The following is a 16,298-nucleotide window of genomic DNA, read 5'->3' as shown; positions in this document are numbered from 1 at the left end:
ATTTCTGATGAAGGGTCTAGGCCCGAAACGTCAGCCTTCCTGCTCCAATGATGCTGCTTGGCCTGCTGTGTTCATCCAGCTCCACACCTTGTTATCTTAAAAAGTAATGTTGGGTTTCAGATGCCACTCATATGCCCGATGCCCACTCCTTCCATCATGCACAGATTAGTGTAGATAGTTGGGCCCCTTCCACGGTCCCTGCAGCATTTGTTTGCACTGGTTAATCACTCAGGTAGGCTGACTTTTTCTCAGCCTACCTGGAGCTGAAATGACTGCAGCCCAGGCAGGACTAGACCCTTAAGTGTTCATTAATTTATCCCAAAAGGGCCTCAATTTGTGGTGGGCTGCAAAAGTGGACCTGGAGCCTTCCTGTCCAGAAGTTAATTTGGGCAGAAGCAGGAAGATGACAGAGTTACCATCTTAAATAATTTCCTTCCTGGGTCTGGGATCACCTCCTCTGGGCCTGGCAGATTGTGTCCAACAACTGAGCTCCCACAACCCTCTGAGATAGAGAATTCTAAAGATTCACCAACCTTTAAATGAAGAAATTCCTCCTCACCCTCAATCCTGAATGCCTTTTTTACAGTGTGAGATTGTGCCCTCTAATTCAATACCCCACATTTCCCTTGTCTAGACCTTTAAGAATTTTATGAGCTTAAAATTTAACTGAAGAATTCAAATGGCTTTACATAAAAAATATTACTAAATATCTATAAGTAAACATCATGTTAGAATTTAATTGTGGGTTAGGAGGGCTTGTGTGGCATTGTTAACAGTGAGTCCAAAATATTAGATAGATTAGACTAAGATCACCAGTGGAGTTTTTTTTTAATGACTTGTTTTGGTTTAAGTTGTCAGCTCAGCATGAAGTGAGTATGTCAAGAATAAAAAAATAAATTAGAAACTTAGTGGGCTTTGAAGGTGATATAATCAGATTTGTAGAATTCAATAGAGCCTCAAGGTTTTTGATTGTTCGCAGTTCTTCCGATCTCTCTTTGCTCTTCTGAAATCCAAACCATAAATGGACACAGCAAGGCTAATGACTGATAACATCACTTAACTGGAAAACAATTGTGGAAGGTCACCACCCTTCCTCCATTGCAAAGGAATGTTTTCATTGCATTATTTTTGTTTCACAGGTTACTGCAAGTAGAAACTTCACTTTCAGATCCCTTGCGTGAGTTGGATCATGTGGCAAACTAAGTTTTGTCATTTTCCCATGCCTCTCATCTTTTAATAGGCATTCTTAAGGCTCCTTGCCTATCCCTTTACAATTATTCTTGACAGGAAAATTCAAACAGCCTGTTCGTATACTTCTGTCATTACTGTTCCGAACGTGATCAGAAGTAACTGTAGGAAACTGCACTAGATCAACTCACCCATTATTGAGGTCCACACCACAAATTCTGAGCAAAAGCCTAACCACAATAAAAAGCATACTAACTGGAGACACAGGTGCAAAATTCATGTTCTAGTGGGCAGTGACAAAGAATGTTAATCATTTTACTTTCAAAGTATTTACAGGGAAGTCCCATATTTATGTCACAGTTTGTGCTTGATCCCAGCAAGGCAATTGTAGGATGGAATGATTGCTCGAGTACTCTAGGTTAAAGGATGACCAACAGAAGGCCTGGCAGGGTGGAGTATTTAAGAATAGCAAAGATCTGATTAATGTACAACGATCTGATTCCACATGTGCCAAATTTTCTGACTGGGAAGGGAAAACTAATCTTCATTCAAAACTGAAGTTAAAAACCAAACCTTTCAACATCAGTTTTTGATAATTAAAGTTACCCGGCAGTCATCCCAGAAAGTAAACACTGGTTCAAAACTGAATTGGTTGCACCAGACAGGGTACCCACTTACTGATACTATTCAGGGAAACATTTATATGTTATACTTTTAGCACTGCAGAATGGCCACTTGGACCAGGGTCTGGAATAATAGCAGGTACCTAAAATCACAGAATGATTGCAGCGCTGGAGGAGGCCATTCAGACAGTTAATTCCATGCCAGCTCTCTACGGAGATAACCTCGCTAGTCCTACCCCTCAAATCTTTTCCCATTGCCCTCCAGATTTTTCCATACTGAGTGCTTATCCAATTTTCTTTTGCAAGCCATTTCTGATTGATTTTTAACCATGCTTTCAGGAAATGTGTTCCAATTTCTAACTACTCACTGCATAAGCAAACTTTTCCACACCTGTGGTTCTTTTACCAATTGCCAATCCTCTGATGCTGGTTCCTTCCGGTTTCTTTCTATGCACACTGTCAAGACCCTATTGATGTTGAAGCCTAAATAAAAGGAGATCTGATAGAGGTTTTCAAAAACACCGGAAGTCAAGATCTGATAGATAGGGAAAAAATGTTCTTGCTCATAAAAGGATCAAGGATGAGCGAGCATACATTTTGAAGTGATTTGCAAAAGCAGCAAACGTGATGTGAGAAAAGAATGTTTTCACTCAGTGAGTGGTTCGGGTCTGGAATGCGTTATCTGGAAATGTGGTAGAGCAGGGTCAATGAGGAATTTAAGAGAGCATTAGATGATTATTTGATTAGAACATATTTACAAGGATGTAGAGAACAGGCAGGGGAATACGACTAAGCCAGAATGCTCGTTTGGAGATGTGATAGCCTGAATGGCCTCCTCTTGCACCATTCCATTTCTGTGAATCTATAAAATTAATCTCTCAACATTCTCTGCTCTAAGGAGAACGACCCAGGATTCTTCAATAAAATAAGTGAAGCCCCTCATCCTTGAAACCATTCCAGCAAATTTTTCCACACATTCTCTCAGACCTTCTCCAACAATGCCCAGAATTAGGCACTCAATGCCAGTTGTATGCTACACACCTTGATATACAAAGCCCAGGATCTTCAGTATTTTTTTAAATTGCTTTCTCCACTGCTTCAGCAAGCTTCATTGGTTTGTGCACATGTACCTCAGGCCTCTCTAATCCTTCACCCATTTCAGAATTATACTTTTATTTTATAATACCTTTTCCCTTTCTTCTAAAAGAAATAACTCCAGAGAGGCCAGTATCCATCATGAACAGTCCTTGATTTTAGTACTGCCTCATTCAGAGTCAGCCATCAGAGAGTCAGCATCTCTGGCATTCCCCTTTTCTTTTGTCAGCCAGGGCTCCCTGATTGGACCCGATTAACAGCTCCAATCAGGGAACTCATATTCCATGAAGTCCAGCTAGCTGACCTCGTTACAATCCCTACACCATCAAAATGGATCACTTCAATTTGTCTGCGTTACATTTATCATTCACCTGATTCATTCAAGGGTTGTGGGGGCAGGCAAGAAAGTGGAATTAAGATAACAATCAAATCAGCTATGATATTAATTAATGGCAGAACAGGCTCAATTGGCCTGCTCCTGCTGCTATTTCTTAGTATTTTATGTTCTAGCAGCTATCTATGGAACTCTATTCTAGTAGTAATCTGCAGATTGAAGAAAATTGGAGTAAAGGCAAATACTTAAGTACACAATATATTCTACAATTGTTTACAGTTTTCCTGTACATCATACACAACAGACGGGATTTTAAATGTTGGAAATGCCAACTTCTAGGTTAACAGCTTACTCCCTGATTGCATTATTTGGTAATATGTGCCTGATTGTATATTTCATGTTTGCCGCAGATCCAGAAATTCGACATTCTATTAGGAGTTGAGTTGAAAAAAAATCATAACGGCAGTAATATAAATTATTGAAAAAAAAGACTCAAAATATCACCCTTCATACTGCCAAAGTTTATAGATTCGGGGTATCACCTTATTTTATAATTTCAGCCAACCAACCATATATTTATGACAAACCGACTACCCAAGAAACAAAAAATATAACATTTATATTGTCATTCTCATGATCTCAATACATCTCAAAGTGCATTACAGCCAGTGTAGTAACGCAGGAAATGTGGCAGCCCATTTACACACAGCAAGCTCCATCAAACAGCAATGTAATATTTCTTTTTATTTTATGGGCCGTTGTAGTTTCTAATAAGCCCAACATTTGTTTCCCATCTCTAAATTCCTTTGAGGAAGTGGTGGTGAACCCCTTTCTAGCAGTCCCTAGCAGGTACGCCCACTGTGATATTATGAAAGAAGTTCTAGGATTTTGATTCAACAATAGCGAAGGAATGGTGACATGTTTCCAAGTTAGTTGGAGGGGAACTTGCAGGTTTTCAGGCTTTGACACCCTTTGGCCTTCAATGTAGCAATGATTGCAGGTTTAGGAGGTGTGGTTGAAGGAAGCTTGGCAAGTTGATGCCAACCTGTACTTGTGATGTTGATTGAAGGGTAAATATCAGCAATAATATTCGGAACGACGCAGCAAGCTTCTGCCACATGTGACTTTAAATGGGGCTTTGGTTTAGCATCTCATCAAAATACAACACCTACAACAGTGCAGTGTTCCCTTAATATTGCAAGGGAATGTGTCAGCCTAGACTTTGTGCTCAGATCTCTGGATTTGGAGTTGAACCCACAACATGTTAATTCAGGCAAGTGTGGTACCAGCTGGTGGCATCTGGATGGGTACATGAACAGGAAGGGTTTAGCAAAATTTGGGCCAAATGCTGGCAAATGGGACTAGATTAATTTAGGATATCTGGTCGGCATGGACAAAGTGGACTGAAGGTCTGTTTCCATGCTTTATGGATCTATGGCAGTGACTCTAACTGAGCCACAACTGACACAAGTCAAGCTAACAGAGACAGAGTATTTAGTAACCCTTGACAGATGAAAGATATATGTGCCCCTTGACTTCCCTCTTATAAGGAGCATCTTAAAACCCTAAAAATGATATTCCTCTGTAGTGTGCAGGCTACAATTCATGTATGAATGCAAAGATGGAGCATACAACCACCAAATAAAAACCGAAAGAACTGCAGATGCTGTAAATCAAGAGCAAAACCAGAAGTTGCTGGAAAAGCTCAGCAGGTCTGGCAGCATCTGTGAAGAAAATATCAACATTTTGGGTCTGGTGACCCTTCCTCAGAACAACCTCCAGTTGGTCAACAAGTATACTATGTTTCAGCTAGCATGCACCATTATGTTAGAAATACCAGGTTGCTCAGGTAAGATCTATGGAGAGAAATAGAATTACCATTTCAGGTTGATGATGACCCTTCATCTAATCTTAAGTAACCATTGGCTTGAAGCATTTATTCTGTTTCTCTCTCCCCAAATGTTGCTGACCTCCTGAGTATTTCTAGTATTTTCTACTTTATTTCAGAATTCCAGCATCTGCAGTATCTCATTTTTGTACCAGTACCAATGTTGCTCCAGGTCCTTAAGAAGGTTGCACTATACACTATAAACGCATCTGGAAAGTTTGGCATGAATTCAGTTTATTTTAGCTCATCCCAGTCTAGTTTCTGGTGGACTCAAGCCAAAATAACAGGGCAATTCTGCCAGAGCAGCTATTGAGGGGAGGCAATGACCTAGTGATATTATCGCTGGACTGTTAATCCAGAGACCCAGATAATGTTCTGGGGACCTGGGTTCGAATCCTGCCATGGCAGATGGTGGAATTTGAATTCAATAAATATCTGGAATGAACAATCTAATGATGCCTGTGAATCCATTGTCAGGAAAAACCCATCTGGTTCACTAATGTCTTTTAGGGAAGGAAACTGCCATCCTTACCTGGTCTGGCCTACATGTGATTCCAGACCCACAGCAATGTGGTTGTCTCTTAATTGCCCTCTGTGTAGTCAGGGATGGGCAATAAATGCTGCCTAGCCAGCGACGCCCTCGTCCTATGATGGAATTAAGGTCCCACTCCTTCCCTCCACTGCCGCCCCCATTGTTGTTTTTTAGTTTTAAGGTCCCCCCATCTTGTTAGTTTGTTAAAATTGTATATCCTATTCAAGCAGGCAACTTGTTCTCATTTCTTCTCGAATTATGTCAATATTTGATCAATGGCATATATACAGCCTTGAGCCCTTGCCTCTGTGAGCAATGACTGACCACTTTACTATGTGTGCTCTCTGCTCTGTGTATTGTGTTGAGTTTAGTTTTTTTGGGGTTTGGATTTTCAGGTTAACAACTTCCAAATGTTGGTTGCAGTTTTCCTTTACACACATCATTTAAAGTCATGACAATGAATTGGTATTGGTTGATATTTAAATAACAAATGCATGCAGTGCAACAATTATACATTCTTAGAATTTCTAGTAAAATTAGTAAGCCTATAGACTGAAAACAATTTAAAATTCAACGGAGGAGTACCCAGATGATGATTAAGACAGGTAAAATTGAGCATGAAAGTAGACTTACAAGGAAACTGAATGTGACTGCAAGAGTTTACATAAATATGTATAAAGAGAAAAGAAGATTAGTGAAGACCTTACAATCTGAGATGGGGGCAATGATACGGAGAACAAGAAATGGCAGAGCAAATAACAACTGCTTTAGTTCGGACTTCAAAGAAGAAGCCACAAATAACTTCCCAGAAATGTGAGGAAGCAAGAGTGTATTAGGAAAAAGGAATTGAAGGAGATGAGGATTAGTTTAAAAAAAAGGTGCTGAAGAAATGAATGAAATTGAAAGCTGATAAATCCCCAGGGTTTGTTAATCTATATCCTAGGGTACTATGGGATGTGGCCATTGGAAGAATTAATACATTGGTGGTTATCTTCCAAAACCCTGTGGATTCTACAATGGTCCCATCAGAATAGATGCTTGAAAATGTAACACCACTATTTAAAACAAGAGGTAGGGTGAAAACCAGGAATTTCAGGCCAGTTAGTCTAACATCAGTAGTTGGATATTTGCTGGAGTCTATTATAAAGGAGATGATAACAGGACACTTAGAAAACACCAAAAGAATCACACAAAGTCAACATCGGTTTATGAAAGGCAAATCATGTTTAGCAAACCTGCTGAAGTTTTTTGAGTACGTAAGTCAAATAGATGAGAATGAACCAGTAGATATGGTGTGTTTGGATTTTAAGAATCTTATGATAAAGTTTCAAGTCACAAAATGTGCAAAACCAAAACCCGTGGGTTTGCTGATAATATACTGGCACAGATTGAGAATTGGTTAGCAGAAAGGAAATGGAGAGTAGGGATAGCAAGAACTGCAGATGCTGGAGTCAGAGATGACAAAGTGTGGAGCTGGAGGAACACGCAGGCCAGGCAACATCAGAGGAGCGGAAAAGTTGATGTTTTGGGTCGGGACTCTTCTTCTGAACACAGGCACAGAGAGTAGGAATATATGGTTCTTTTTCAGAGTGGAAGGCAGTGACAAGTTGGGTAGCACAGGAATCAGTGCTTGGGTTGCAGCTATGTCTGGGTATAGCAATAAATTGGATGAGGGAATCAAGCGTAATATTTTCACTTTGCTGAAGACACAAATTTACATGGGATTGAGAGTGATGAGGAGGATGTAAAGAGTGATTCAGACAAGTTGTTTGAGTGGGCAAAGGCGTAGCAGGTGCAGGTTAACACAGAGAAGTATAAAGTTGTCCACTTTGGTCAGAAAAACCGAATAGCAGAGTATTATTTATAGCAATAGATTGGGAAATGTTGATGTGCAAAGGGATCTGGATGTCCTTGTGCGTGGGTCACTGAAAGCAGGTGTGTAGATGCAGCAAGATTTTAGGAAGGCAAGTGGTATGTTGACCTTCATTGCAAGAGGGATTTAGTACAGGAGCAAGGACATCCTAACTACAGCTGTACAGGGCCTTGGTGAGACCACAGCTGAAGCATTGTGTGCTGTTTTGAGTTCCTTCCTGAATAAAGGCCATACTTGCCACAGAGAGAATGCAGTGACAGTTCACCAGACTGTTTCCTGGGATGGTAGGGTTGTCATATCAGGAGAGATTCAGTCAATTCATCCTGCAGTCACTGAAGTTTAGAAAGAGTGAGAGGGATCTCAATGAAACATAATCATTGTTGACAGGAATTGACAGACTGGATACATGGGTGATGTTTCTTTTGGCCATGAGGTCCAGAACAAGGTGTCACTGTCTTAGGATACTTGCTAGGCCATTCTGGACCAAGGGGAGAAATTTCTTCACTCAGATAGAGGATCAGCCACAATCACGTTAAACGGCAGAAGTTGGCTTGATAGAATGAATGACCCATCCCTGCTCCTATTTTCTATGTTTTTATGTTTCTCTCATACATGTATTTATCTGTTCTAGCTTTAACCCTACTGATGGTGTGATTTACTTAGGTTGCTCGTATGTTGCAGCCTTCTGTTGTATGGATCGACAATGCAGAGAAAGTCTTCTACAAGAAGGTTCCAAAGATGGAAAAGCAGGTAGGAGCAAAGTTGTTTTGTTAAATGATATTGAAATGGTTCGTTGGCCCAGGTTATGGAGTCAGTATTCGTTATAGACTTGGTTCAGTGTTTTTTTGTTGTTCTTTGAATATTTATACATTTTAAAATTCATTCGTGGGATGTGGACATCACTGGCTGGGCCAGCATTTGTTGCCCATCCCCTAGGTACCCTTGAGAAGGTGGTAGCAAACTACATGTCATGAACTAGCTGGCGCAATCTGACAGAGTTTGCATCTGTGTTTCTTTCAAATGCTGCACTCCCAAGGTATGATGGGGTTACAAACTGAAGGCTATTTATGTGCACAGATTGATAGCAAATCTTATTCATCCACTTTTCGCAAATGTTCCACTGTAGCATTATGGGAAAAAAAAAACCCTCTGTGCAAGACAAACAATCCATCTACATATTTTCAATTATGGAATAAAGTTCTTGGTAAATTATCAAACTATCCTTGACAACCTTTTTAAAGAAGGGGATGTACATTTTATCACTTTCTGAAAATATTGTGAAAAATTCATTTGCTTCATGCTAGCCAGCTCTTTTATAACTGGAGCATCAAATTTCACCTTGTCTCATCTTGTACAGCTAGAACCGAAGCGGCTAAAGAAATCTTTCCCAAAAATACTCAAGTCTATTAAAGCAGAAGATCGTGTTCTCATTGTGGGCACAACGAGACGGCCATTCGATGCAGAGTTGAAGTCTTTCTGCCGAGGTTTCCAGAAGATTGTGCTCATCCCTAGACCAGATTATACCTCGCGATTTGGTGAGTATAGATTACTTACTGATTCTATTGTAAAAGGGATGTTCTCGGATCTATGGCCATGCTTACTGAGTTGCTGTGGTCCAGTGAACATTGAAAATCTGTTGGACCAAAAGTCATGGCAAGGTTCAAAAGACAGAATCTATGATCAATGGTTCAAAGAAAAAAGCATTTTAGAACTGATAGAGGACACAAAGCAGCAAGCGTGAACTAGGAACTCGATGGGTCTGGTACATTATTCGTATCGATGCAATTACAGATAATACTGATTGCTGATTATCAATAGGAGCAGTCCTGAATTAAGGTACAGCTGGAGAGCAATACACATCAGCAACTTCACATTTAAAATTAAACTCTGAAGTGGGCAAGGGGAAAGCTTTAATAAGCAGCACAGCTTACAAGCTTGGAAAGGGAAGAGTAAGCATAATATTTACAGGTCAGATGGACTTGCCACAATGGTGAATCATGGCTACAGTGAGGAAATCAAAAGCCACAGAAACAATTTAAAACCATTTCACAGACATGGGTATGTTGCAAATCCAGAATTAAAGCCATAACAGGGCCATTTAGAAATCTAAGTAGAGGAAGTCCAGTGGAAGAAGAAAATTAGGAAGCTCTTGAGGTTGCAGTAAAGCAGGAGATCTGTGGACAAAAGAAACCTGACTAACTTCGTCTGTTTAAATAATTGGGTGGAAATTCAGGTGAGTGCCTGAATTAGTCAGCTCAGTTGTCTAATGCTTGCTGTGCCCACGTGATCTAGTGCAGCTAGTGCTACTTCTGTTTAGCACAGGAAGCTTGTCAATGTTGTCAGCACACCTCAGTCAGGTCAAGAAGATTAGCTTCCGCTAGGAAGTCCCAGCACAGTAAGTCAATGGCATCCCTCCAGGGGCTTGCTTGCGGTCACTCAGGTCATTCAGAATCAGGATTCTCTCCAAAGGGTGACGAGCTAAATGTTGGCCCACCAACCATCTTCAGTCCGACTGCCCTACTGTGAGCTGTTTTTGTTTCTTGGAACGTGAGACAGGCAGGTAATGTGGGAGATGAAAGTGAGTGGCATAGCTGTTACTTTTGGTGCAAGTGGGGAGGTGTCCTAAGCAAGCAAATAAGTAGTACAGGTGCATGCAGGGTTAGTGCTGTCAGGGGTTAGGGTGGGTGACAGTGAGTGAAGGAAGATATTGCGTTTAATAGTGAGAGTGGTAGACGATGCACTTTAGTGGGAGGTGGGTACAGTAGTAGAGATGGAGTCAGTGTGAGGTATCAGAGAGAAGTGGCACTTAGGTTGGCAAAGTGGAGAACGTCATTGATCTTCTTCCTATAGCACTGTGCATGCCTCGAGACATTTGAGACTGCTTCAACTCAGGTGGTAACCTCAGACTAATCCAAATCCTAGGAAAGAACTACTGCATCCAACAGGACCTCCAAATCTCTGCCTACAAAGCAGTGTGCCAATTTCCTCCTGTCTGCTATGTTTGGTGTAAATGTCAGGAACTCTGCAGAGCAACTCTGGGTTGACAGGGCCCATCCTTGTCCATGAGGATGGCACGGATTCAAGAGATGCTGGTCTTTTGGTGGAATACCACTGAGTGGCAAGTTGTTTGGCGCGCGGTTAGTTTGAGCTCGAATTTGATGTGATGGGTGCCGGGAGTAGGGTAGGTAGTTAAGGATGTGTGTTTGGTAAGATACAGCAAGAAAACTAGTTAGGCCTCAAGATGGAAATGCTTCCAAAAGATGCAACTAGAACTTAGCAAAAAAACATAAGATTCAGCCCAATGTTTCTATACGCAGAGATTAGCACAAAAAACCTGTTATCAAAATGGCCACCTGTGAATTTGGACAACGGATATCCCAAAGCCAGAATGAACATGTACGAGTGCTGCGTTCATCATTATGGTCCGTGCATAATAAAGTCAAACCAACTGCTCCTGTGTAGATGGCCTTACTAAAGTTGAGGTTCCAGGGATGAGGGCAAAGTATGGGAGCAGGGGCAAATGCAGGGAGATAAACCAGGAATGGGAATAAAAGTCACACAGAAGCACAGCTGTTGCTGAGAACTTACTCCAACCTTGCAGTAGCAGTTACTGCTTCACTATGTACTGGAATCTAGCTAAATAGACTATCTTTCTCATTGGAAGGCAACCATGCCCATCACTTGGCAGTGATGCAGTATTGTCAGGAAGAGTTTCTGTGCCCGTATGCTCCTTGTGGCATTTCTATGAAACAAGCCTTCCATGTACAGTGAAATTACAATGAGTCAAATTCTGACAAAACTAATAGACATAGTAGGAACTGCAGATGCTGGAAAATCTGAGATAACATGGTGCGGAGCTGGATGAACACAGCAGGCCAAGCAGCATCATAGGAGCAGGAAGGCTGACGGTTCAGGCCTAGACCCTTCATCAGAAATGCTTTATAGGTGGAGATAAGTTTGGTGGGGCAGGAGCAGGCAGAGACAATGTGTCGACCAGGGCAGTCAGGTTTGTGGATTTTGGGAAGGAGATAGAAGCGGGCAGTGCGGGGTTGGGGAACGATGAGGTTGGAGGCCATGGGTGGGAGGTCACCTGAGGTGACGAGGTTGTGGATGGTTTGGGAGATGATGGTTTGGTGCTCGGGGATGGGGTCATGATCGAGGAGGAGGTAGGCAGAGGTGTCGGAGAGTTGGCATCTGGCCTCGGCGATGTAGAGGTCAGTGCGCCATACTACAACTGCGCCTCCCTTGTCCACGGGTTTTATGGTGAGGTTGGGATTGGAGCGGAGGGAGCGGAGGGCTGCACGTTCTGCGGGGAAGCGGTTGGAGTGGGTGAGACGGGTGGAGAGATTGAGGCGATTGATGTCTCGACGGCAGTTGGAGATGAAGAGGTCGAGGGAGGGTAGGAGGCCTTGGGGTGGTGTCCAGGAGGAGGGGTGTGTTGGAGGTGGGAGAAGGGGTCAGTAGAGGGAGGGTTAGGTTCACGGTTAAAGGAGTAAGCGTGGAGGCGGAGGCGGTGGAAAAACTGCTCAATGTCCAAACGTGACCGGTATTCGTTGATGTGTGGGTGGAGGGGGACAAGGGTGAGCCCTTTACTGAGGGTCTAGGCCCGAAATGTCAGCCTTCCTGCTACTATGATGCTGCTTGGCCTGCTGTGTTCATCCAGCTCTACACCTTGTTATCCCTGACAAAACTAATCTCTGGTTTTTGACCAAGTTGTCAGCCATTCCCACCGGCAGAATAGGAAATCCAATAGAAGGCTGCCCATCAAAAGCTGATGTTCTAGATTGTTTACTCTGGGTTAGTCAAACTCATGCTTGTTGTAGATTTAGGCAATGCTAGCACATAAAATCACAGGCAAGCTATTGTGATCACGATCTCTCTGTGAAAGTATGTTCAAACCTCATAAGTTTGGCTGAGTGCTGTTGATTGGAGACAGAAAGAACAGCAAGTGGAAATAATGGTGCAAAGTGGGAGATTCCGCCACTGAATTTGAAATCACACTGCAAGGTCATGTACAGTCCCACTAAAAGCATCTTGTAGCCAGTGGCACAGTACTGTGTGGGAGCACTAGGTCAGGCAGAGGCACAGGGAAGACAGCTAGGCAGTAAGGGAATTCCCAAGAGTGATTAGCTGACACTTAACTGTGATATGGGACATTTCACTTATAAATTCGGACTGAAATGTTTGTTTTGTGGTGGATTTTGTTTTTGCTTTGTGGCCATGTAGTAATCATGATGGTCAATAATGGGAGTTAAGTAATGTTTCGAGCTATAGTTGAATGGGAAGGGTGTTTGCATTTCTTGATATTGCAGAGGGATGAGTTGATCACAGATGGATGATCCAGAAAGGGGCTGGATATTCTTGCATATTCTCTTCCCTTGATCCTTCTGCTGAGCTGCTCACTATTTACCTGGTGGCAAAGGCTGTGTCCTTGTGATGATAGGATTTTACAGTGTGCAGCAGACCACCACAATTATTGTCAATATTTTGTCAATTACTGAGGGCTTCTCCAGGCAGCAGAATCAGTAGCTCCCCAATTGTCCATTGGATTAGGCTTCACTCTGCAATTAATGTGAAAGTAGTTGTTGATCCCTTTCAGTAGGGCTGAAGAAAGAACCAGATTGCTTCCTACAACTGAGCAAATTTTCAATTAGAGGAGCTTAACAGGATATTTGAGCTCCAAACTTGCACTGCTATCAACAAGACAACATGTGACATGACTAACAAACTCACTAACATGGGGCTGACTTTTCCCAGATTTGGTCAAGTTTCATGCAGTTTCTCTCTGTGAATCGTAGCAAGATTTTTCACTCTATTTTTCAAAACTTTCCTCATTAACTGTGCTCCACTGAGCTATAGCGTCCCACTCGTCATATCTTCCCTCTGGTCAGAGATGAGAGTACTTGCCATTGCTGGGCTCTTCCAGGATTCCCGGCACTGGCACCAGAATTAAATCACAATTGTGCACCAGATGAAGCACTGAGCTGTCCTGTACGGTCCATGTGAATTGCCCCAAACGTGTCGGACAGAAGGAAATTAGTGCCCCGCTTTGCCAACAGGTATCTGGAGGTGCCAATGGACAGGATGTACTGAGAATAGCCATCTTCTTCCCTCAGGAACAAAGAGTTGAGCATACATCAGACCCTGTCAGCTTGCTCAAACATTGCTGCTCAGGTCAGTATGGTATGTATGGTGCAGACTAACGCTCAGCATTGTGGGAAAAAGGTCAATAACCCGCTCTGTCCCACCAGCTACTCTCTGATACCTCACTGTGTCTTGGCTGATAGACCCACCTCCCACCAATGCTCATATCTTCCACAAAAAAGCAAAAGAACTGCAGATGCTCAGGAGCAGAAATGGAAATTGCTGGAAAAACTCAGCAGGTTTGGCAGTATCTGAAAGCAGCATCAAAGCAGTGGTTTCTCTCCACAAATACTGTCAGACCTGCTGAGTTTTTCCAGCAATTTCTGTTTTTGTGTCATGCTCTTCCACTGTCATTTTGCCTGTAATACTTCCCTCACTCAACCTCAGCCACCTTACTCACCCTTCAAGTCCTAAAAGAGAGGCAGCAGTGCTGGTCCTAATTTTAGGGAACAAAACCGGGCAAGTGGTAGAAGTGTCATTATCGGAGTGTTTTGGTGATAGTGAGCATAACTTAGTTAAGATTTAAAGTAATTATGAAAAAGGACAAAGATGAGCCAGCAGCCAAGGTTCTGGATTCCGAGAAGGTTGATTTTAATACGGTCAGACAGAATTTGACCAAAGTGGATGGGAGCAGCTATTTATGTCTGTGGAAGTTATTCGAAAATGAAATAGTGAAAGTGCAACACCAAGTTGTTCTTGTAAAGGTGAAGAGTGGGACCAAAAACTCTAGAGACTCGTGTATGTTTGGGATGCATAAGACAGGATAAGGGAAAAAAGGAATCTTACAGCCAATACAGAGGGAAGCTGATGGGAGGTACCAAGGGCTGAAACAGTGGAAGCTCCAGTGGAATACCACAGGGCTTACTTACAAAGATATTAATTAGGAGAGACAGAAAGGACATGAGAAAGTAGTGATGCATAAAATAGAAGAAAATTCAAAGTTACAAGTATGTTAGGGGCAAGAGGATAACACAGAAAAAGTAGGCCCAATCAGAGACCTGGATGGCAATCTGTGTTGAGCCAGAAACATAGCTGAGGTTTTAAATGAATACTTTGTATCTGATTTCACAATAGAGGAGGATGATGTAGGCGTACAAATCAGGGAGGAAGACTGTGATATACTTGAATAAATCAGCATTAAGAGAGAGAGAAGAAGTGTTAACAGTTTTAGCAGTCTTGTGGATAAATCCCCAGGCCCATATGAGATGTATCCCAGGCTACTATGAGAGGCAAAGGGGGAGGTTGCAGGGGCTCTGACATTAATTTTCAAACCCTCACTGAGATATCAGACGACTGGATTCAGGTAATGTGGAACCATTAGCCAAGAAAGATATTAAGGATAAGCTAGGAAACTACAGGCCAGTGAGTGACATCAGTGGTTGGGAAACTATTGAAAAAAATTTTAAGGGACAGAATTAATCTCTACTTGAAGGGTCAGTTATTAGTCAAGGATAATCAGTATGGCTTTATCAGAGGAAGATCATGTCTAACAAATTTGATATTTTTTGAGGAGTTGACTAAGGATGTACATTAGAGTAGTGTGCGACCCTCAATCCCTAGCCCAAGCTATAAATCTTTGCAAAAACCTTAAATGAGGGTAGTGTAGTTGATGTGGTCTACATGGACTTCAGTAAGGCTTTTAAGAACTTAAGAACATAAGAACCAGGAGCAGGAGTAGGCCATCTGGCCCCTCGAGCCTGCCCCGCCATTTAATAAGATCATGGCTGATCTTTTTGAGACTCAGCTCCACTTACACACCCATTCACCATAACCCTTAATTCCTTCACCGTTCAAAAATTTATCTGGCCTTGCCTTAAAAACGTTCAGCGAGATAGCTTCAACCACTTCACTTCACACAGGGAATTCCACAGATTCACAACCGTATGGGTGAAGAAGTTCTTCCTGACCTCAGTCCTACATCTGCTTCCCTTTATTTTGAGGTGATGCCCACTTGTCCTAGTTTCACCTGCTAGCGGAAACAACCTCCCTGCCTCCACCTTATCTATTCCCTTCATAATCTTATATGTTTCTATAAGATCTCCCCTCATTCTTCTGAATTCCAATGAGTATAATCCCAGTCTACTCAGTCTGTCCTCATAATCCAACCCTCTCAACTCTGGAATCAACCGAGTGAATCTCCTCTGCACCCCCTCCAGTGCTAGTATATCTCTTCTCAAGCAAGGAGACCAAAACTGCACACAGTACTCCAGGTGTGGCCTCACCAGGACCCCATACAGCTGCAACATAGCCTCCCTGTTTTTAAACTCCATCCCTCGAGCAATGACAGACAAAATTCCATTTGCCTTTTTAATCACCTGCTGCACCTGCAATCCTACTTTTAGCGATTCATGCACAAGGCCAGCCATGTCCCTCTGCACAGCAGCGTGCTGCAATTTTTTACCATTTTAACAACGTCTTACATGGGAGACTGGCTCAAGAAGGTAGGATCCCATGGGATCCAATGCAATTTGGCAAAATGGATCCAAAATCAGCCTGGTGGCAGGAGTCAGAGAATGATAGCCAAAGGGCATTGTAGTGACTGAAAGCCTGAGTCCAGTCGCATCACACCATGTGTGGGGCTGATTCCCTTCCTATTTATAGTGTATGTTAATGGCCTAGAT

At 42.4% G+C, this 16,298-nt stretch overlaps 1 protein-coding gene across 1 annotated transcript in view; it reads left to right on the top strand.

The window, feature by feature from the left end:
* The window catches only part of iqca1 (IQ motif containing with AAA domain 1), a 152,847-nt gene that overhangs the window by 126,354 nt on the left and 10,195 nt on the right, over positions 1 to 16,298 (top strand). Inside the window, exons 16-17 of the mRNA XM_048598862.1 lie at positions 8,197 to 8,283; positions 8,891 to 9,068. Coding sequence (XP_048454819.1) covers positions 8,197 to 8,283; positions 8,891 to 9,068 — 265 coding nt within the window. The remainder of the gene's footprint in view (positions 1 to 8,196; positions 8,284 to 8,890; positions 9,069 to 16,298) is intronic.

The sequence above is a fragment of the Rhincodon typus genome, chromosome 7 (genome assembly GCF_021869965.1).
Source record: "Rhincodon typus isolate 14 chromosome 7, sRhiTyp1.1, whole genome shotgun sequence".
In the NCBI taxonomy this organism is placed as follows: Eukaryota; Metazoa; Chordata; class Chondrichthyes; order Orectolobiformes; family Rhincodontidae; genus Rhincodon; species Rhincodon typus.
The sequence above is the reverse complement of the archived record's forward strand: the minus strand, read 5'-3'. Positions and strand labels throughout refer to the sequence as shown.